This window comes from Meles meles, chromosome 3 (assembly GCF_922984935.1).
Source record: "Meles meles chromosome 3, mMelMel3.1 paternal haplotype, whole genome shotgun sequence".
Lineage (NCBI taxonomy): Eukaryota > Metazoa > Chordata > Mammalia > Carnivora > Mustelidae > Meles > Meles meles.
This window is the reverse complement of record NC_060068.1, coordinates 33,305,118-33,329,133: the sequence shown is the minus strand read 5'-3', so window position 1 is coordinate 33,329,133 and position 24,016 is coordinate 33,305,118. Positions and strand designations below refer to the sequence as shown.

Here is a 24,016-nt window from a genome sequence, read left to right as displayed (position 1 = left end):
GAATTCAGATTCTGCCAGGCCTGGAGCCTATACCCTGGTTAGCGTGGCCTCTCAGATGTCACTAGAAGACTTAATCATTATGCCAAAACCACACAGAATCAAGGGCCATGGTGGCTTTCACTTTCTTTTCCCGGCAATGGCTGTATTTCTCGGAACTGAACTTTGGTATTACTTTATGTTCTTGGAAATGCAGAACTCTGCAATGTGATGGCTTCTTTTTTTACTTTTGGCGAGATTCCTGCGAGGGTGGAGCAGAGACCAGAGATTATTTAAGCCTTACCAGCTTCTCACAGGCAGTGCAGATGTTTGGGTGACAGTCAGCTCTTTAAACTCTGCAGTGCAAGGCCAGTCTGTGCAGAGGAGTGCTCCTGCTGTGGGCTTCAGGGAGCACTTCAACCAGGCTCAGAATTTCCTGCATGGCCAAGGGGACACATTCAGAGCTCAGCTGGGACACTGGAAGTCTCTTTTCCTTCAGGAGCTGGTAAGCAAGGAATCACTTTGGATTGAGTACAGGTCTAAAAATAGAATTACAGATTTGTACATCTAAGGGTGAGTGTCTGGATGCTCCATTTTGGGTGCTGTGGATATGGAGGGCTGAGGGGCAAGATGTCTGGTGGATGCCTTAAGCCAGTTAGAGCATTTACCTATTTGGGACATTTTCAAAGGACGGTTGGAGAACAAACTTTATTCCTGTGAACTGCAGAAGGAACATGTGAGTGTCAGGGGTTTTAGTTGATAAGGATTTTTCCCAAGAGCTTCTGGATCAGATGCTCCCCATCTCAGGCCAGGATACCTTCCCCTGAGGAGACAATGCATATTATCTGTTAAAAGACAATTCAACTGAATAGATAGGAAAGAATGATTAGTTTTATTAAATGGGTCATGAATTCAATTGAACTGTAGGAAAACAAATGTTTTTAAAGGAAGAGTGGAAGGGAAAAAGAAAAAAAATATGAACAAAGAATTCGTTGCATTTTTTTTTTAAGTACGCTTTACACCAAGCATGGAGCTCTTTGTGGGACTTGAACTCACAACCCTGGGATCAAGACAAGAGCTGAGAATAAGAGTAGGATCCTCCACCAACTGAGCCAACCTGGGATCTCAAGATTCCAATACTTTAGTCAGGACTGCTCTCCTATGGGGAAGAGGAAGGTTCTATCAGTAAATTTCCCATGGTTGATCAGGAAATTCCTACATTGACTGGCTAAATTATACATGCTAAGGGGAGTGAAACTGTAGTTAGGTTAGGTATTTGGTCTTGGTTTAATGAGTACAAGCCTTAATGTAAGTGACTTCTATGGCCCTGTGACCCTGTGGTTGATCCTTTCCATTGTATTCACATGTCATGATGTTTTTGCTTAATCTTTGCAATATTCACCAGTGCTGACTTCAGGTTCACAGTTTTGATATCAGCCATCCTCTACATTTTTTTTTCCAAAGCTCCAGTCTCAAAGAGATTACTTGCTTGATGGTTAGCATGTGTGAACATGCATTTAAAATTTTTTTTAAGAACACACAGGGTACCTGGCATATTATTAGCATTTTTTTTATTTCCTTTCAGCGTAACAGAATTCATTGTTTTTGCACCACACCCAGTGCTCCATGCAATGCATGCCCTCCATAATACCCACCACCTGGCTCCCCCAACCTCCCAACCCCTGCCCCTTCAAAACCCTCAGGTTGTTTTTCAGAGTCCATAGTCTCTCTTGGTTCATCTCCCCTTCCAATTTCCCTCAACTATTATTAGGATTTTTATAAACAGATAGTTTTCAAAGGTTGGAGTGCACTTTGAAGCCATGTTACCCAGAACCCAAACACTCAAAACTGAATAAGTCAAAAAGAGACCCCACTGAGGAATCATCTTTTTAAGCTAAGTGGCTTGTTCAGTGCTCATATGTAGTTGTGTTTCAATTTCCCCAAAGTGTTAATCCAGATGCAGCTGGTGGTTTTGGTCACAGTATAGACAGCTCTTGCTCAGCTAAAATATAATCAGAGTCTGTCTTATTGTCAAGAAAACCTTTGGCTAGAGAGCCTAAGGATCTTTGTTGGGTAGCTATGCTCTTAACAATGGATTCTGCATTATATTTAGGAGTTACGGACAGGTCCCTGATCAAATTGTCCTGTAAATTTAGCTGTTAACCAGGGAATCATTGCCCTGTCAAAGGAAGCAAGTCTTGGGTCATGAATGTGTCCTGGTTAGTCTTTTTTAACTCAGTGATGTAAATCCAAGGGAGCCAACCAGTGTGATGTCATATTTCGCTTGAGAAAATTTAGGGACATGATTAGATTTTTCTCTTAGCCTGAAATAAAAGGTTGTTTTACATTCTGGAGTTTACTCCCACTTCTGAGCATGAGCTCAAACATACACCTGAGGTCCTTATTTTTCCAATATTATGCCAGAATAAAGGAAAAGGAGGACAAAGGGTTTCACATTTAGTTAAAGTATGAAGACGATCTATTGTCTTGGATGAAGGCAATGTACTTCGATGTCAGCTACTTATCTTCCTATTCAATTGATTTTGTTGTCTCTAGTATCTGTGCAAGACCAGATGTCAAGTAAAGCCTTCTTTAGCTGTGAAATGTATACCCAATGTATACCCAAGACTCAACACCTTCTAGTTTTGTAATAATGTCAGTACTTGGGAGCACTTGGTAAGATTCCTTTCAATGGGGTTCAAAATGTATTATTCTTCTGATGACAATTACAGACTACCCAATCACCAGACTCTAGACTATGACTAGCAGGATCCTTTGAACTGGTATCTGGGAAGACATCCTTAACTCGTTGATGATAGGCTTAATAGCAAAACATTAAATATTTTGCTGTACTTAGTCATACTAGCGTGAGACAACAAGGTATCAGCAGAGAGTTTATGAGATACAAAAGTTGGGTATTCATCCTTTCTGATGGAGGCACAGTATTCCATTGTATATATGGACCATATCTTCTTTACCCATTCATCTGTTGAAGGGCATCTTGGCTCTTTCCACAATTTGGCTATTGTGGCCATTGATGCTATGAACATTGGGGTACTGATGGCCCTTCTTTTCACTACGCCTGTATTTTTGGGATAAAAATTGCAGTTGTGCAATTGCAGGGTCATAGGGTAGCTCTATTTTTAATTTCTTAAGGAATCTCCACACTGTTTCCAAAGTGGCTGTACCAACTTGCATTTTCACCAACAGTGTAAGAGGGCTCCCTTTCTCCACATCCTGTCCAATGCTTGTTGTTTCTTGTCCTTTTAATTTTGACCATTCTAACTGGTGTAAGGTGTTATCTCAATGTGGTTATGATTTGAATTTCCCTGATGGCTAATGGTGATGAACATTTTTTCATGTGATAGACCAACATTTTTCTTTAGTCTTCCTGTAATAAAGAAGCCAAAATTGGAGAAACCAATGTTTAGTAATTACCTGGAAATGATGCAATAGATACTTAATGAATTTAACTTAAATCATTGCTTAATCTAATTCAGCAAAACTATAAGATTTTAGTTACTCAAAAATATATGAAACTATTTAAAATTTTACATAAAATGATGAAAAATATATGTAAACACCTATTCAATATAGTGATTCTTTTTTTTTTTTTTAAAGATTTATTAATTTGACAGAGAGAAATCACAAGAGAGGCAGGCAGAGAGAGAGGAAGGGAAGCAGGCCCTCCGCTGAGCAGAGAGCCCGATGTGGGACTTGATCCCAGGACCCCGAGACCATGACCTGAGCCGAAGGCAGCGGCTTAAACCACCGAGCCACCCAGGCACCCCTCAATATAGTGATTCTTAACAAGAAGTTTTAGGTTACCCATAAAATGAGTACTCAGACATCATGAGACATCAATGTCAATTATTCTCCTGAGCTATTTTTATTTTATTAATTTTATATATATTTTTAGTTTAATTCCAGGATAGTTAATGTACAGTGTTATATTAGCTTCAGGTGTTCAATAACATTTACATACAATGCTGGGTGCACATCACAAGTACACTCCTTAATCTCCATCACCTATTCTACCATTCCCCTTACTATATACTCTCTGGTAGCCATCAGAGAGTATGGACAGAGTATGGGCATTGTTCTCTATAGTTAGTCTGTTTCTTTGTTGTTTCCTGTCTTGTTAATTTAGCCATTTTGACTGGTGTACTCATTGTGGTTTTGATTTGTATTTTCCTGATGTCAAGTGATCTTGAGCACTTTTTCATGTAACTGTTGACCATTTGTATATCTTTTTTCGAAATGTCTGTTCATGTCTTCTGCCCATTTCCTGAGTGGATTATTTTTTTTTTGTTTTGTTTTAAAGATTTTGTTTATTTATTTGACAGACAGATCACAAGTACGCAGAGAGACAGACAGAGAGAGAGAAGGGAGGAAGCAGGCTCCCAGCTGAGCAGAGAGCCCGATGCGGGGCTCCATCCCAGGACCCTGGGATCATGACCTGAGCCAAAGGCAGAGGCTTAACACACTGAGCTACCCAAGTGCCCCTGATTATTTGTTTTTTGGGTGTTGAGTTTGAGAAGTTCTTTATAGATCTTGGATACTATTTCTTTATCTGATATGTCACTTGCGAATATCTTCTCCCATTCTGTAAGTTGCCTTTTAGCTACATTGACGTTTCTTTTGCTGAACAAACAGAAGCTTTTTATCTTGATGAAGTTCCAGTGGTTTATTTTCACTGTTTCCCTTGCCTTTGGAGAGGTGTCTAACAAGAAAGTGCTGTAGCCAAAGTGAAAGAGGTTGCTACCTGTGTTCTCCTCTAGGATTGTGATGGATTCTTGTCTCACATTGAGGTCTTTCATCCATTTTGAGTTTATCTTTGTGTATTATGTAAGAGAATGGTCCAATCTCATTCTTTTGCATGTGGCTCTCCAATTTTCCCAGCACCATTTACTGAAGAGCCTGTCCTTTTTCCATTGGATATTCTTTTCTGCTTTGTTGGAGGTTAGTTGACCATAGAGTTGAAGGTCCATTTCTGGGCTCTCTATTCTTTTCCATCAGTGCATGTGTCTGTTCTTGAGCTAGTACTATACTGTCTTAAAGTAGAAGTCTGGCATTGTGATACCACCAGCCTTAGTTTTCTTTTTCAACACTCTTTCAGGTACTCAGGGTCTTTTCTGGCTCCACACAAATTTTAGAATTATTTATTCCAGCTCTGTGAAAAATGTTGATGGTTTTTTGATAGGGATTGCATTGAATGTGTAGATTGCTCTGGACAGCATTGACATTTTTGCAATGTTTATTCTTCCAATCCATGAACTTGGAATGTTTTTTCATCTCTTTGTGTCTTCCTCAATTTCTTTTACAAGTGTTCTACAGTTTCTAGAGTACAGATCCTTCACCTCTTTGCTTAGGTTTCTTCCTAGGTATCTTATGGTTTTGAGTACAATTGTAAATGGGATCAATTTCTTAATTTCTTTTTCTTCAGTCACATTGGTAGTGTATAGAAATGCAACTGATTTCTGTGCATTGATTTTATATCCGGCCACTTTCCTGAATTACTGTACGAGTTCTAGCAATTTTGGGGTGGAGTCTTTTGGGTTTTCGACCTAAAGTAGCAAGTGATCTGCAAAAAGTGAGAGTTTAACTTCTTTACTAATTTGGATGCTCTTTATATCTTTTTGTTGTCTGACTACTGAGGCTAGTACTTCTAGCACTATGTTGAACAATAGTGATGATGGTGATATTCCTGTCATAATCCTTATCTTAAGGGAAAAGCTCTCAGTTTTTCTTTAATGAGAATTATATTCTCTGTGGGCTTTTTGTAGATGGCTTTTATGATAGTAAGGCATGTTTCCTCTATTCCTACTCTGTGAAGAGTTTTCATCAAGAAAGGATATGTACTTTGTCAAATGCTTTTTCTTCATCAATTGAGAGTATCATGTGTTTCTTGACTTTTTTAAATTAATGTGATGTATCATCTTGATTGTTTTGTGAACATTGGACCACCCTTACAGCCCAGAAATAAAACCCACTTGATTCTGGTGAATAATCCTTCTAATGACTGCTGAATCCTTTGGCTAATTTCTTAGCGAGAATTTTGGCATCCATGTTCTTAATGGATATTTTTCTGTAATTCTCCTTTTTGGTGGGTTCTTTGTCTGGTTTTGGGATGAAGGTAATGCTAGCCTCATAGAATGTTTTCCTTCGATTTCTATTTTTGAAATAACTTCAGAAGAATAGGTATTAGTTCCTCTTTAAATGTTTGATAGAATTCCCCTGGGAAGTCATCTGGCCCTGGACTCCAGTGTTTTGGGGGAGTTCTATTCCTGCTTCAATTTCCTTGCCAGTTATGGGTCTGTTCATGTTTTCTATTTCTTCCTGTTTTCAGTTTGGGTAGTTTATAAGTTGCCAGGAATGCATCCATTTCTTCCAGATTGCCTAACTTGTTGGTATATAGTTGCTCATAATTTGCTCTTAAAATTATTGTATTTCCTTGCTGTTGGTCATGATCTGTCTTCTTTCATTCATGATTTTATTAATTTGGGTCCTTTCTCTTTTCTTTTTGATAAGTTTGCTGAGGAATTTATAATCTTATTAATTCTTTCAAAGAAGCAGTTTCTAGTTTTGTTAATTTGTTTTACTGTTCTTCTAGTTTCTAGTTCACTGATTTCTGCTTTAATCTTTATTGTTTCTCTTCTCCTGCTTGGTTTAGGCAGTATTTGCTCCTTGAGGTGTAAGTTTAGCTTGTGTATCTGACTTTTCTAATTTTTTGAGAAAGGCTTGCATTGCTATATTCACCCCCCTTAGGACCTCCTTTGCCATAGCCAAAAGATTTTGAACAGCTGTGTTTTCGTTTTCATTCGTTTCCATAATTTTTTTAAATTCTCCTTTAATTTCCTGTTTGACCCATTCATTCTTTAGTAGGGTTCCCTTATCCTCCAAGTGTTTGAGTTCCTTCCAAATTTCCTTTTCCGGTGGAGTTCAAGTTTCAAAGCATTGTGGTCTGAAAGCATGAAAGGAATAATCCCAATCTTATCCTTTTGTTGAGACTTGATTTGTGACCCAGTGTGTGTGATCTATTCTGGAGAATGTTCCACACTAGAAAAGAATGTGTATTCTGTTTCTTTAGGATAGCATGCTCTGTGTATATCTGTGAAGTGTATCTGGTCTAGTCTGTCAGTCAAAGCCCTTGTTTTCTTGTTGATCTTCTGCTTAGATGATCTGTACACCACTGTGAGTGGGGTGTTAAAGTCCCCTACTATTTTTATATTATTATCAATATGTTTCTTTAATTTGATTATTAATTGGTTGATATATTTGACTGGTCCCAAGTTAGTGATGTAAACATTTATAATTGTTAGATCTTCTTGTTCTATTATATAGGTATCCCTTTTCACCCCTTACTACAGTCTTTGGTTTAAAATCTAATTTATCTGATATGAGGATTGCTACCCTAGCTATCTTTTGAGGTCCATTAGCGTGATAAATTGTTGTCTGCCCCCCCTAGTTTCAATCTGGAGGTGACTTTGTGTCCAAAATGAGTCTCTAGTAGACAGCATATGGAAAGGTCTCACTTTTTCATCCAATCTGATCACCTGTGTCTTTTGATTGGAGCATTTAGCTCATTTAGATTCAGAGTAATTATTGAAAGATATGAATTTAATACCATTGTATTATCTTTAGAGTTCATGTTTCTGTAGATTGTCTCTGTTTCTTCTGGTCTATGTTACTCCCAAGAATATTCTCTCTCTTCACTTACAGGATCCTCTTTAATATTTCTTCCAGGGCTGGATTAGTGATCACAAATTCTTTCAGTTTCTGTTTGTCCTGAAAGCTCTTTCTCTCTCCTTTCATTCTGAATGAAGCCTTGCTGGATAAAATATTCCTGGTTGTGTGTTTTTCTCACTTATTACTCTGAATATATCATGCCAGTCCTTTCTGGCCTGCCAGGGCTCTGTGGATAAGTCTGATGGCAGCCTAATGTTTCTACCAGTGTAGCTTAAGAACCTCTTGTCTCAAGCTGCTTTCAGGATTTTTTCTCTTTACCTCAAAATATGCAAGCTTTATTATTATATGTTGGGGTTGATTTTCTGATTGGGAAAATCAACAACCTGATTGGGGTTGATCTATTTTTATTTATTTTGAGAGGCATTCTCTTTAGCTATTGGACTTGAATGCTTCTTTCCTTCCCCAGATTAGAGAATTTCTCAGCTTCGATTTGCTCAAATATATTTTCTGGTCCTCTCTCTCTTCTTCAGAGACCCCAGTATTACTAGTATTGTTTTGCTTTATGATATCACTGATTTCTCAATGCCTTCCCTCATGGTCCATTAGTTGTTTATCTCTCTTTTCCTCAGTTTCCTTCTTTCCATCAACTTGTCTTCTGTCACTGACTCTTCTGCCTCATTTACCCTACCTTTTAGAGTATCCAGTTCAGACTGCATCTTAGTTAGGTCATTTTTATTTTTGAACTGACTAAATCTCATTTTTGCATGAAGATGGTACTCAGCCCAGCGAGTAACTTTATAGCTGTTATGCTGAATTCCATCCCGAACATTTTACTTATATCCATATCAATTCAATCTGTGGCAGAGAGTATTGCCTCTGGTTCTTTCTTTTGTTGTGAACCCCTCCTTCTAGTCATTTTGCACAGAGAAGAATGGATGAATGAGTGAGCACTATGGAAAATATGAACATTCAGCCAAGCAAAATACACACTAGACAAGTCTGAGGAGGTCAGAAACTAGAAAAAAATGAGAAAGAAAAAGAAAAAAAAAAGATGGTGGAAGATGGTATATAATGTTATAGAGTGGACAGAATCGGGTGAGCCACTTGGTCCTGTGTGTATTGTGGTCTGTTAGAAGACACTAAATCCCCAAATTGTAAGGAAAGCAAAACCAAACAACAACAACAACAAAATACACACACACACAAACAAACAATTGAACAGAGAAATACACACACACACACAGACACAAAATAAAATTGAATAGAGAAAGGAAGCCAAAATGAAGTGTGTGTGTATATATATATATATAGAGAGAGAGAGAGAGTGTGTGTGTGTGTGTGTGTGTGTGTGTGTGTGAAAATGTAAAAAATGAAAGTTAAAAAAGACTAAAAACAAAGAGTTGAGGGGCTCCTGGGTGGCTCAGTGGGTTAAGCCTCTGCCTTCGGCTCAGGTCGTGATCTCAGGGTCCTGGGATGGAGCCCAGCATCAGGCTCTCCACTCTGTGGGGAGCCTGCTTCTCCTTCTCACTCTCTGCCTACCTCTCTGCCTACTTGTGATCTCTCTGTGTCAAACAACAACAACAATAAACAACAAAAAACAAGGCGTTGATAAAATAAGAAACTAGTTGAAAGGGGAGAAAAGAAAAAAATAGAAAATTTTAAACTAAAAGGTAAATGAATCATGAGGAAAAAAAAAAAAACTCCAAAACAAAAAACCGAGTTGTATATACTATTTTCCCCTAGAGCTGGAGTTTTACAAACCCATGTGGGCTGCAAACTTGCTGTTTACCTGTTCTTCCAGTTGGCTTTCTGGGGGTGGGGGCTGCTGTCCTGATTCTTAGGTGTCTTTGCCTGGGAGTAATTCACCTCCCCTTGTAAGTGGACTAGACTCAGTGTAAGCTGTTTTAGTTGCTCTGAGTGGCGTTTGTTCCCTGAATGCTGTTCATTCCCCTTTAGAGGATCAAAGTAAAAATGGCCATGCCAGATCTCCAGCCCCAGAGCTGAAAGATGGTGGTCACCTCTCTCAGGGATAAGCAGTCTTCACTTTGTGTGTGCCAAACTCTGCAGACTCCTGCAGTGTGTGCCCACACTGATCCTCCCAGGGAAGGCAGATCATTGTCATTAGCGTCCTTTAAAAGGCTCCCACACAGAGAGTTGTTGCCTGGTCCCCCACACATCTGCTCTGCCCCTCCCAGGAGAAGGCAGAGGGTCCCCATGTTCCTGTCATTTGCAGGGTCTCCACGCAGAGAGCAGTCACCCCATCAGGACACAGCTTGTGATTTATGGCAAACAGCTCAGAGCCTCCTCCAGAGCTTGCCCACGACGAGTTTCTCTGCTCCAATGTATGGGAACTCTACTGGCTCAGGCACCCCCATTCTTTCTATGGTTCAGGGGATCCTGAGACCACACTGTCCCACCTAGGATTCTGCCCTTCTTCACCTGGTGAGCACCTTTCATGCAGGGATGTCTTTCACTGGAACACATTTGTCTTGGTTTACTGACTTTGGGGTTTAACTTAAATGGACCCATTATGACTCTGTGGCTTTCTTTTTAACACATCTCTCCATAGAACTATAAATCCTGTGTGTCTCACAATGACTTCATTTTCAGTCCTAGTTTTATCTCTCACCATCTCATTGTGTGCTCTGCCTTTGCTTCCTGAGACAGAGCTCTGTCCTTGGAGAAGAGCCCTCACCTTGAATTCTAGGTCTGAACATTGCTAACAGTAAGATCCTCATTGCCTGTCTCTTAACCTCAGCATTTATTTGATTTTTGATTTGAAGTTGGAAATTATTATACGTCTTTATAGGATTGTTAAGAGGATGAGATGAGGGATGTATATAGAGATGCACATCTAAGGTTTACTGGCATGGATATCTTACATTCCCTGCCATTTCTATTCTAACTACAGAGAACACACTGCCAGAAGGTGAGTACAAGCTCCCAGCGATATCATAAGGTACTCTGCCCCTGCTCCCCCGGCACTGCTGTTGCAGCAGAAAATAATAAATAACAGAGCTTCACATATAACATCAGGTGAGGTATAGAACCTATAGAAGAATAGGGCATGGCTTTTGTGGAGTTGAAATTTGCTCAGCACACAGAATTTCGCTTTCCACGTCTGCTTACTCTCTAACTCTGTCATTTGGTTCCCTTTATTTCCCTTTATTTGTTCCATTCCTTAGGACCTGTCTCGGGCATAGTTCCTCACCCTCCAATGCATTCTTCTATCTAGAAAGGAGGCTGGCTCATGAAACAAGTTGTTTCAAGGAGTCTTTTTGTTTTTCCTCCCCCATCCTCTGAGAATGCACAGGCAGGAGACTATACCAGAGGGAGTTGTAGTCTCCCCTTGTTGGCTCGTCCTTGAGGCCAAGCTTGTATATGCCACTTCCACACTCAGCCTCCTTCAATCTGCTTTGTGAGAGCTTTGATCCCCAGAGGGCTGGTGGCATGATTTTCTCTCCACACAGCAAGAGGTTGTCCCTGCGCATGCCAGATGCTCAGGATTTCCTTTCTTCTGTATGTGAAGAATATTCCTGCTGGGTGGTCGGAAGTGCCGGCACCATGATTCCTGGTTGTTTAATAGTTGCCTCTTTCACCCTTGACAAGCTAGACACCCTCCCCCCAGTTTTCTCTTCTAAGGAGAATGTCTGCATGCTGCATTCATATGTATGCAAGTCCAGACAAAGTACAGTTGGTCTGAATAATTTCTTCCAAACATATCTTTTGCCATCATCTCCTGGGCTGCAGCAATGGCTAGCTGGAAGCCCCCGGAGGATGTCTGATCCCTCATTTTAGCCAAAGCTCACCTCTCCAGCCTGCATGCTGCCCAGACGTCAGTGGTGACTTGAAGTGACTTGCTTCCTGGTGTAAAAACTCTGCTCTCAATCTCTGTAGGGGACAGTATACAAATCTTTCACATTACCTTTAGTGCTGGATATATGATTCTTCTGGTGCCCCCTCTCAAGATATAAGCTTCCGGTGATCAGATAGGTTCAGGGATTCCAGAACAAGCTCAGTTTCATTGATATCAGAGAAAGTGACAGAAGCTCCTGCTTCAGTCTTCGTTCAAATGATCTTTTACATCATTGACACTCTATACATCAGTCAGGCCTCCAGGAGGATTATCTTCCCTCCATGATTTCTGTCCACTTTTATACACAGGTATGAAGGAGGTGATGGGTGGGGTCTGGGACAGTTGGGGTGGGTCATAGCAAGTGGATAGTCCAACATACTTTTTATAACATGGGAATCCATGCCACCTGCTGTTGCTTTTCCATGAAATACAGAGAGTCCTTTCAAAACTTGCATGAGCCAGCATACTTTCTAGATAAAAGAAAACACATTTGCAATCATTGAAAGTTTCTCCTAATGAAGATATACAGTATCTTTTCTGAGAAAGAAAGGAGCCACTCATCCTTACTTAGGTGCCTCATGTGAGAACCAAGTTCTGTGACATGGTGATGTTGGAGGTTATCAGAAGTGGGTTTTCTGGAGGGTCTTACATCACAGTGGGAAGGGGTGTTGAGATACTGCTGGTGCTGTCTTGGATTTGCTGCAATGAAAAAGTAATATTTTCATAACATTCCAAACAAAGAAAACTAAAGCAAGATAAATAAGAATGATGTGGGCTTCTAGAAAAGTTTGGATTAAAGAATCAGGCTGTAAAATTAGTCTGGAAGAATGAAGAATGTCTTATAGAAGAAGGGCTTTCCAAGATAAGGGAAGAGCCTGAACAAAAGCAATGACTGGACAGAAAGAGAAATGCTCCTGGATGCAATGTTGTGGCCAGGACTGACATTATACTCGTCCCTAACAGCACAGCTCACGCCATTCCTTGCTGTACTAATTTTTTCCTTCCCTTTTTTCTCCTCCCCATAGTGCCTTCTACTGCTCCAGCCATGGGTCAGTCCTTCTCTTCCACATCCTCTTCTACAAAGCGTAGTGATTTGGCCTCCAGCTTTGACAAGTTTTTTAAGAACTTCAAGCCAGAAAGCAAAATCCTCTGTCAGGAAACCATCGCATTGATTGAAACACACCTGAAGGCAGGGGACATTCCCAGAGTGGCTTCTGTAATTAGTGATGCATTGAGAGACATTGACAATGCCCCTCTAAACATTGCAGTGACCGGGGAGCCTGGAACAGGGAAGTCCAGTTTCATAAATGCCCTGCGGGGGGTGAGGCACAATGAAGAAGGGGCTGCCCCCACCGGGGCAGTGGAGACAACCTTGGAGAGAATAGCATACAAACACCCGAAACTTCCCAATGTGACATTTTGGGATCTGCCTGGTATTATGACCACTACCTTTCAGCCACAGAAGTATCTGAAGAAGATGAAATTTGGTGAGTATGACTTCTTTATTATCATCTCTTCTACACGCTTCAAAATTAGTGATGCTCATCTGGCTGAAGCAATTAGAAAAATGAAGAAGAATTTCTACTTTGTTCGAACTAAAGTGGACAGTGATTTACACAGTGCAAAAATAAGTAAACCCAGCACATTCAATAGGGATGAAATCCTGCAAAGGATCCGCAGTGACTGTGTGACTCAGTTGAAGAATGTTAATATGGGTGACACTCAGGTCTTCTTAATCTCCAGCTTTGATTTGTCTGATTATGATTTCCCACACCTGGAGACCACCTTTCTGAGGGAGCTCCCAGCCCACAAGCGCCACATCTTCATGCAGTACCTGCCAAATGTTACTGAGGCCGCCATTGACCGGAAGAGGGATTCCCTGAAACAGAGGGTCTGGCTGGAAGCCCTGAAGGCTGGAGCATCAGCCACCATCCCTTTCATGGGTTTTATCAGTGATAATGACATGGAGAAGCTGGAGGAGACTTTAACCCTCTACAGGTCTTACTTTGGCCTGGATGATGCATCCCTGGAAACTATAGCCAAGGACTTGCATGTGTCAGTGGAGAAACTCAAGGCAAACCTCAACTCTCCCCATTTGCTATCAGTTGAGAAGGGTGATGAGTCATTAGGAGAAAAACTGTTGAGATATGTGGAAAAATTCTGTGCTCTTACTGGAGGACCCATTGCCAGTGGTGTTTACTTTAGGAAGATATTCTTCTTGCAAAATTATTTCCTGGAGACTGTGGTGAATGATGCGAAAGTTCTTCTTAATAAACAAGTTATTTTTAAGGACCCTGTTGAATCTGGGCAATCCTATCTACCTCAGGATGTCAGGAATGAAAATATGGAAAATGAGGCAGCCAGATCCTGAATTATTCTCAGTATTGGCATGGCACGGGGGCCTGGAAGGATGACTTAGGACTTCCCTGAAGCAGTCAGTCCTGGCCCACTCCCCTCAAGGTGTTTCACAGACATTTCCATAATTCACTCTTGAACAAACCATGAACTTAATGACCGTTATTTGACAATGAGAACAATCAGCTCGAAAGATTCTTTTCATATGATCTTTCCTGGGAAAATGAAGGACAGGAGTCTGGAATTTTCTGCTTAGCAGAGAGAATATCTCTTTGTGTGATGGTTACTACATATCCAGCACTGGTCTTTCTACTGACATAGTAGTGAGAAAAGGCTAGTCACACAGATCTTCAGAAATTATTTTTTAAATGATTGCATACATAGTCTATTTTTGGCATTCCTGTTATCCTGTTGTGAATGCAGAAATTCTGATCGGTTAATGTTGACTGATATCCTACTTGCCTTTCTAGGATTATCATTATATTTAATAAATATTAAATATAGTGAACTGAACATGTGTCACAGGAAATGAAAGAGAAACATTAGATAAGGAAAGAATCTATCCAAGGTACACTGTGAGAGGAAGAAATGTGTAAGATGGAAAAATATTCCAAGGGTTTGCAAACTGTAAGTCTAGACAGCTCTTGGTGCCTGGCAGTATATTTTGTGCCTGGGAAAGGAGGTTAGGGAATAAGAGACAAGAGGATTGTCATGAATCTAAGTGGAAATTTAAAAAGAAAATACAAAAGGTCCTTAAACATATCCAATCTCTCATCTAAGGAGGGAACTACAAATTATAAATGGCACCTACAATAGGATATCATTTATCTGCTATAAGATTGGGCGGATTGCAAGTTTGACATTGTGTGGATGATACTAGAAGAATAGAGTCTGTCATACAATGTTCGCTCGTACACAGTGTGTACAGATTAGGCCATCCCTAGGAAAACACGCCTTTACACTTTGCCCCAGTGACCCGGCTTTGAAGAATCTGGGCCATAAAAACTGAGAGTAGACTGGTGGTTAACAGGGGATGGAAAGTAGGGGAGAAATGTATACTGTTTTGATACTCTAGTTATAAGTTGAATGTATAGCATGGTGACTATGGTTTGTAAGTCTTTTTTATTCTACAACAATAATAATAATACTTATAATTTGCTAAGAAAATAGATCCTAAGCATTTTTACATACACACACAGTATATCTGTGAGGAGATGGATGTATTAATTATATTAATTACCTTGATTCTGGTAATCATTTCACTACATGTACATATATATCAAATCATCACATTGTACACTTAAATTATATATGCTTTTGTTTGACAATTTACCTAAATAAAGATGAGGGGGAAAGGAATAATAAATCTGGAAAAATTACAAAAAGACATATGTTAAAATTTATTAGTTACAGCACTATTTGAAATGGTAAAACGCAAAATTTAAATGTTCTTCAATAGGAAACATTATAGCTACAAAATAGATGATTTGACAACTATACAAAGGAGTAAGTAATATCCTCTACATTGCTGTGTTCTCATCTCCGAGATATATTGTTCAATGCAAAAATTAAGATGGAGAATTATATGTATAGTATGTTAGTGATGATCTAAGACAGTGTAAAATATGAATTCTATATTTGCACATATTCTTCAATTAAATATGAAACAACTTCAGTAATAAAATTCAATTGTGCATTGGGGAAGTGATGGGCAGAGAGGCAGTGTAAAGGCTAGATTTTCCTTAATGCAACTTATTTTACATTGGAAATGTATGCAAGTGTTTTCAAAGCTTGGTAACTGTGTAATTAAACAAGATGATCTAACATTTAATAAAATACAAAGCAAATCTAAACTTTCTTGGTATAAGAAAACAATTTATCTCTTCTTCTTCTCCCCCTCCCCCGCTTCTTCTCCCCCTCCTCCTCCTCCTCCATTTATTATGTTATGTTAGTCACCATACAGCACATCATTAGTTTTTGATGTAGTGTTCCAAGATTCATTGTTTACGTATAACATCCAGTGCTCCATGAATATGTGCCCTCCTTAATACCCATCACCAGGCCAACACATCCCCCTACCCCCCTACCCTCTAAAACCCTCAGTTTGTGTCTCAGAATCCACCGTCTCTCATGTTTGTCTCCCCTTCTGATTCTCCCGCCTTCATTTTTCCCTTCCTTAAAACAATTTATTTTAAGATTTTATTTATTTATTTATTTACTATTTTTAAAACTCCACTGTAATTAACATACAGTGTTATATTTGTTTTGGTATACAATGGTGATTTCTCTATGCTCACCACAATAACTGAATAATAAGTGAACAATAAGTGAATAAATAAGTACTCTTTAATCCCCATCAACTTTTTCACCCACTGTCCTCCCCTCCTCCCCTCCAGTGACCACCCATTTGTTCTCCATAGTTGAGAGTCTTTTTCTCCTTCTGCTTCTCTTTTTTCCCCCTATGATCATTTGTTTTATTTCTTAAGTTCCATATATGAGCGAAATCTTATGGTATTTGTCTTCCTTTGACTGATTTAGTTCCTTAGCCTAATACTCTCTAGCTCCATCCACATTATTGCAAATGGCAGGATTTCATTCTTTTCATGGTTGAGTAATATTCCATTGTATATATATACTACCTCTTCTTTATCCATTCATGTGGACATTGGGCTCTTGCCATAATGTGGCTATTGTTGATAATGCTGCAATAAACATTGGGGTGCATGTGCCCCTTTGAATCAGTATATTTGTATCCTTTGGGTAAATACTTAGTAGTGCAATTACTAGGTTGTAGGGTAGTTCTATTTTTAATTTTTTGAGGAAACTCCATACTACTTTCCAGAGTGGCTGCACCAGTTTGCATTCCTATCAATGGTGTAAGAGGGTTCCCTTTTTTCCACAACCCCACCAACACCTGTCATTTCTTCTGTTCTTGATTTTAGCCATTCTGACTGGAGTGAGGTGATAACTCATTGTAGTTTTGATTTGTATGTCCCTTGTCCATTTTCTTGTCCCTTGTCCATTTGTATGTCCCTTCCATTTTCAATATAGAGGTGTCCAGGTCTAAAATGAGTCTCTTGTAGGCATCATATAGTGTTTTTTTTTTTTTTAAGTCCATTCTGAAACTCTGTTGCTTTTGATTGGAAAATGTAGTCCATTTACATTCAAAGTAATTATTTTTATACACATTTTATGCTCTATTATTACTTGTTTTGTCATTGTTTCTGGAGATTTTCTCTGATCCTTTATGGTCTTTGTCACTTTTGGTCCTTCTTTCCCGTTCAGAGAACACCCTTTATTATTTCTTGCAGGGCTGGTTCACTGGTCACAAACTCCTTTAAGTTTTGTTTCTCTGGGAAATGCTTTATTTCTCCTTCTATCCTGAATGATAGCCTTGCTGGATAGAATATTCTTGGCAGCAATTTTTTCCCACTCAGCACATTTAATATAGCCTGCCACTCCCATCTAGCTTGATGAGTTTCTCTTGAGAGATCTGCAGCTGGCCTTATCTATCTTCCATTGTAAGTAAGCATTTTTTTTTTTTTTTGTCTTGCTGCCTTTAGGATTTTTTTCTTCTTTATCTCTATATTTTAAAAATTTTATTTTACTATATCTTGGTGTTGGCCTGCTTCTGTTGATTTTGATGGGAGTTCTCTGTGCCTCCTGGATCTGGATGTCTGTTTCCTTCCCCAGATTAGGGACATTTTCAGCCATTATTTCCTCATATAAATTTTCTGTCCCCTTTTCTCTCTTCTACTTCTGGGACTCCTATAATATGAATGTTATTATAATTGAAGGAGCCACTGAGTTCCCTAAGTCTATTCTTGTGTTTCATAATTCTTCTTTTTCCCTTGTTCAGCTTCATTATTTTTTACTATTTTGTTCTCTGTGTTACTTATTCATTCCTCTGTTACTTCCAGGCTTTTGTTCATTGCATTAATGCCTGTTTACAATCTTATTTATAGCATTCTTCATTTCTGATTGGAACTTTTAAAAATATTTTATATCTGTGATAAGGATGATGTCTTCAATTATTTCTCAAGCCCAGTAAGTATGCTGATGATTATCTGGTTTTTTTTTAAGAAATTTATTTGTTTATTTGACAGAGAGATCACAAGTAGAAAGAGAGGCAGTTAGAGGGGGAGGGGGAAACAGGCTCCCCGCTGAGCAGAGATCCTGATGTGGGGCTCGATCCCAGGACCCCAAGATCATGACCTGAGCCAAAGGCAGAGGCTTTAACCCACTGAGACACCCAGGCACCCCTGCTTATCATTTATAATAACATTATAGCATTATAGCATTACATAATATAACATTATATTTAATGTTTTGTTTTGTTTTGTTTTAAGATTTTATTTATTTTTTGACAGAGAGAAATCACAACAAGGCAGAGAGGCAGGCAGAGAGAGAGAGAGAGGGAAGCAGGCTCCCCGCTGAGCAGAGAGCCCGATGCGGGACTCGATCCCAGGACCCTGAGATCATGACCTGAGCCGAAGGCAGTGGCTTAACCCACTGAGCCACCCAGGCGCCCCTATATTTAATGTTTTATTAAAACATTAATATAACAATAACATAATAACATAATAACATTATAGCATTATCATCAATTCTCCATCCATCATGTTATTTATATCTGTTTTGGTTAGATGTCTGCTACAGTCTTATCTTGTTCTTTCATTTAGGATAAATTCCTCCATCTTGACATCTTTTCTAACCCTCTACCTTCTTTTTTGTGTGTTAGAAAAGCCAGTTATGTTGCCTGTTCCTGAAAGTAATGGCTTTATGAAGAACAGGTTATGTAATGTCTGGGGCTTTGTGCTCCCAAGAATGACTCTGGTTTGCATTAAGTGCGCTCTGCTGTTGTGCTCTGGCTGTACAATCCTTCCGGCCAGTTGTCTGCAGACCCTCCTGCCCTGCATGTTTGAGGGAGTCTCCTCTCTATGTTGTGAAGTTTATTCTGTCAGTCTTCAGACTGATTTCTGGAGTATTTAGGAAGAGTTGATAGTTATTTACTTGTGTTCCTGGGAACAGATAAGCCTAGGGTCTTCCTACACTCCTGCCATCTTTCAAGGCTCAAATGCCATCCTTCAAAAAATTTATTTTTTACTTCTGGAAGATTCCCTGATTGTCCAAGCCTTGTATACTTCGTTTCCACCCAGTTCTCAAACGTCTTATTTCCAACAGATTTTGTTGTTGTTCTCTGAATGTTCCCTGTGTATGGCCTGGGATCTTTGTGCATTCAGCTTTCAACCAGCTAGCATTTACTGGCTACTATGTGTCAGAAAATCATTTAGGTGTAGGCATAGTGTAGTAATTTCTTATCTCTCTGACACTAATGAAAGGTTGATTTTCCTCCTGCTCCCTCATTTGCCTCTGATACCTTTGAGTTGCCATAGCCTTCCCGTCTAAGTGCTGCTATCACTGTTAGGGGCTCATGCCAGAGGTTGTGATCCTTGACTGTCCTTTCCTATATATACATAGAAACCTATCCCATGTAAATAGTCATACACACACACACACACACACACACACACACACACACACACACACACATTCCAGGGGAGAAGACAACAAAAAGACAATGAGGGAAGCCAGGAAGCAGGTGGGTGAGTGGAAAGGGATTTAGTTGACCCGAGAAAACAAAACCCCAACGTGACAACGTTGTCATGTGACAACGTGACATTTATTCCTCTGTGCCCCAGGGTGGTGGAGGTGCTTGAAGCCAGTACTGGGCTGAATTGTGTCCCCCACTTCCACCCCAAATTCTGTGATGAAGTCCAAACCCCCAATACCTATGAAGTAAATGTATGTGGAGACAAGGTCTTCAAAGAGGCAGTGAAGTTAAACTGAGATATTCAGGATGGTCCCGAATCCAATATGACTTCTTGTAAGCAGAGGAAAGTTGGATGCAGTCAAGCAGCACACAGGAAAGACCATGTGGGCACAGGGAAAAGGAGAAGCTGGCACTCTGCCAACCAAGGAGAGAGGCCTCAGAAGAAACCAACCCTGAAAATACCTTGGTCTAGGACTTCTAGCCCCAGAGCTCTGAGAAAACCAACTTCTGTTGTTTAAGCCACCCAGACTGTGGGACTTTGCAATGGCAGCCTGAGCAGACAAAGCTCTTGCAGCAGAAATAATTCTGACTAAAACACTAGTGCTGCTGGCTGGTGATCAGGCCAAGGTGAACCCATTTGCAAGTGTGAAACTACCTAGCACCCCATCTACACAGGCATACAAGCATTTCTGAAGCCAGCAGAGGAAGGAGGAAAGGAACCGCGAGTGTTGGTGTGGCTTATAACAGAAGGAGGGCAGTTGTCATCACTCCCTTCCCCCTTAGACCTGACCTCAAGAGGAGGCTGCTCTGCCTGTGCCTGATCCCACATCAGTTCTTGGGGATCTGTATGGAACAACCCTGAAGTCTCAGGCCCTGATTTCTGGGCCTGAGCTGAAGCCCTTGACTGAGTCCAACTTGCTGTCAGCAGGTGTGCAAGTCTATAGCTAGGTGGGCAGGGAAACTGTCCTCTTTTGCTTCCAGGAGTCACAGAACCAAAACACACGGATGCAGGAGGAGTCCTTGAATACCACCATCCTCCAATTCCGTATTTTATGCATGAGGAATGAGGTCCGGGGTGATGTTGTGACTGGCCTGGTCCATGGAGGAGGTGAGCCAGAGTCTGAGGCTATAGGGAAGAGAGTAAGAGGCAGCTGCTGTGGGATTTCCAAGTGGTCTCTAGGCCCTGCATTAATTGGTAGATTGCTCTTTGGGAGAACACGGAAGTAGATAAGTGACATCTGAACTCCCATCTCTCCTCCACAGCCAGCCTAACCCCCATTATCTTAGTGAGGGATTTCTTTAATTAGAACTCCTGGGAAACTCCTTATTTCTTTCCTTAACGTATTGTTGAAAGAGAATGTTGCATTAGTTTCAGGTACACAACAAATAAATCCACAACTCTGTAGGCTCTGCTGGGCTCATCACAAGTGTAGCTACCAGCGGTCACCATACACCACTACTACCATCTCATTGACCATATTCCCTACACTGCATCTCCTATTTGTCCCAGGATAGTCTTTACCTGAGTGACAAGATCCTCCCCTACACAGCAGAATTTGCCTTGGGTGGTCTCTTTCTAAATATTTTTCCTACATTCCATTATCTGCTTCTTCCCACAAGCCTCTGAAAATACTGAGGGCAGGAAAGCTTTCCACAACCACCACCTTCCCTAACATGGAGTTGCTGAGAGTCACAGTCACATGCTGGTTTATGAAATGAAGGTGAATGTGGTGATCTCAAAGGAAGTTCCACCCAGACGTTAGTGAGAATAGGAAACATTTCTGCTTCACCAGCCAGGACACAGGGGGTATAGCTCAGTGGTAGAGCATTTGACTGCACCAGCCAGGACACCTATCTTACAACCAGACAACCGGAGTTTCTTGGTCTCCAATATTAATAGAAGAAGCACAACACCAATATTTGCTTTTGTGGGCTTTTTGAGTCATTTATGTTCCTTCTCAGTACACTCATTTTCCCGTCACTGACTTCATAGGAGTTTACTGTATGTTTAAATTTAAAAATGGCACTCAATATGAAGTGATGTCATGTTTTTTGGTTAATCTCCTTTTTGATTTCTCAAGTTGGTAGAAAGCAAAAGGCAGAAAGCATCTTTCATAGTTCTTGAACCACAAAATATCTCTGGTCACATTCAGTGAGAGGAACCACTGTCAGGAGAGTCTTCATTCACTGTACTCCCAGAGAAAGGTCTGGGACCTGAACCTAGCTCTGTGACCTCAGTGCACAGAGCACACTCAGGGTCTCAGTGGGCCACTCTGGCTTTCACACACTGGAACCGAACCAGTGTTGCATAGTGATGGTGAAGGAATGATGGTAGAGCCTCTGTGGGAGGCTGGGTGGAGGACAGCCAGCTGCCTCTTGGGCTCATGCATCTAGGTGAGCAGCTCCCCAGAGCTGATCATGGTGCTAGATGGAAGAGAAGGAGAGTTTTCAAGGCTTCAGTGATTTAAAAAAAAAAAAAAATGGGGAGTCAAATCTCTGGAGTCTTCCTCAACCCTAACTAAAAACATACTTCCAATCCAATGGAGAGAAGCTGAGGCATGAATAGAATAAAAACCCATTGGGGATCAGACTGTATTCTGGAAATTGCTCCTAGTTTCAGGAAGTAGGTTTGCTAGAGTTGCCATAACAAAATACCATGGGCTGGAGGCTTAAATAACAGAAATTTATTCTCTCACTATTCTGAAGGCTGTATGTCTTAGATCAAGGTGCCTTTGGTTTTGCTTCTTCTGAAGCTTCTGTCCTTGGCTTGCAGATGGCCCCATTCTCCTGTGTCCTTATATGGCCTTTCTCTGTGTGTGCATCCTTGGTGTCTCTTCTCCTCCTTCTAAAATCAGCCCCATGGGTCACAGCCCCACCCATCTGAGCTCAGTTAACCTTCATTGTCTCCTTAATGAGCCTCCTACAATACAGTCACAAAGGAAGTTTACAGCTTCAACACAGGAACTTGTGGGTATACACTTCACTCCAGAATGAGCCCTAAGTCTAAAAATATGTTTCGTAACAGTAGTCTTTGTGTAGTGTTAGAGTTGGAATACAGAATGTTGTGTGCATGTCTGAGAACCCCAGCATCCCTGGGGAAGTCCATCAGAGGAGGACCCATGAGGGTGAGCCAGCAGATCCTGCAGAGCTTAAAGGACATGACTCAGGAAACTGCTTCAGATGCAAATGTGGTTAGACACCATTAATCTCCTCGAGACAAAGGGGTGGTCACAGGCACCAAGTTACAGGTATCGTCTCCATCTGAGTTGTAAGGTTAGGCGCCTTCTCAACTGGCCAGTAGAGTTAGAAATACAGAAAATATCTGAAAGGTGGGAGATTTGAGGGTGTTTTGTAAGCAATGCATCGTATTCCTTTCATGTAATGTGTATCTGTATATTATGACCCAGCAATTCCACAGCTAGTTCTAGAGAAAGTTTGCCACAGGTGTACCAGAAACATGTGTAAGATGTTTGTAGAAGAACGGTGTTGAAGAGATAGAAACAACTGTAGAGAACCCCAAACTCAAATTTCCACTGACAGTGAATAGATTATGTGCTATCTTGGCAAAATGGAGAACAAATGTGAGAGAAACAATGTAAATGATTAAAGAGGATGGAACACAAACTAATTCAATTTTTCTAAAGCATCCAAACAAGCAAAACTGAATGATATAATGTCTGAGGAAACACACATCTATGGAAATAACTAAAGAAAGTAAAAACAAACAAACAAACGAACAAACAAAACACACACACACACACATTAAACTCCAAATTCAAAGGATCTGTACATCTGAGAATAGATGCAGAGAGACACGATATGGGGTGATGCTTGTGGGAATATCCAATGATTTAAGTAACATTCCAGTTCTTAATTTGGGAGTTGAGTTAACAGGTATTTATCTTTATATCTTACATTATTCTGTGTATATATCCGTATAGTATCATATATATCCTACTGTAGCTAGCTGCTGAACGTTATTGCGCTTAGAACACATAATAAGGAACAATGCCAAAGGGGAAGAATGATGTCAGCAGCCATTATCTTTTTCACTAGACTCTCCTTTAAAGCAGCTTTAATGTCACAGCAAAATTGAGCAGAAGGTGCATAGGGTTCCCATGAACCCCCTGCCCTCACACAAGTACAGCCTGTCCACTGTCAACAACTCACACCATCCTACAATTCATGAACCCAAACTGACCCATTTTTCTCCCTCCCTGTCCATAGTTTACATTGGGTTCCCTCTTGGTGTTGTATATTCTATGAGATTTGACAAAAATATAATTAATCCACCATTATCATATCACACAGAGTGGTTTCACTGCTCTAAATGGCCCCTGTGCTGCACTGGGTTGTCCCTCCCCGACCTGAACCCTTAAGAACCACTGATCTTTTTCTCATTTCTACAGTTTTGCCCTTCTTGGAATGTTACATACTTGGAATCGTGCAGTATTTAGCCTTTGATTTCTCTCACTTGGTAATATGCGTTTCCACTTCATCCATTTATTTTCACATCAGCTGTCACTTAACAAGCCTTCTCAATGCTGAGTGTTGATGGAGGTCCTCCAGGTCACTAGTCCCCTGGC

The 24,016-nt window shown here is 40.4% G+C and overlaps 1 protein-coding gene across 1 annotated transcript; it reads left to right on the top strand.

Moving 5' to 3' along the window:
- The first annotated feature begins 253 nt into the window (after positions 1–253).
- LOC123938628 (T-cell-specific guanine nucleotide triphosphate-binding protein 2-like) lies at positions 254–15,729 on the top strand. Its single transcript, XM_046000182.1, has 2 exons — positions 254–481; positions 12,547–15,729. The coding sequence occupies exon 2, from the start codon at positions 12,567–12,569 to the stop codon at positions 13,890–13,892; it is 1,326 nt and encodes a 441-aa protein (XP_045856138.1). The 5' UTR covers positions 254–481; positions 12,547–12,566; the 3' UTR covers positions 13,893–15,729.
- Positions 15,730–24,016: the final 8,287 nt, after the last annotated feature.

What these genes read in the sequence shown, in the direction of transcription:
- LOC123938628 (XM_046000182.1), top strand. Translation starts at nt 12,567, where the DNA reads ATGGGTCAGTCCTTCTCTTCCACATCCTCTTCTACAAAGCGTAGTGAT.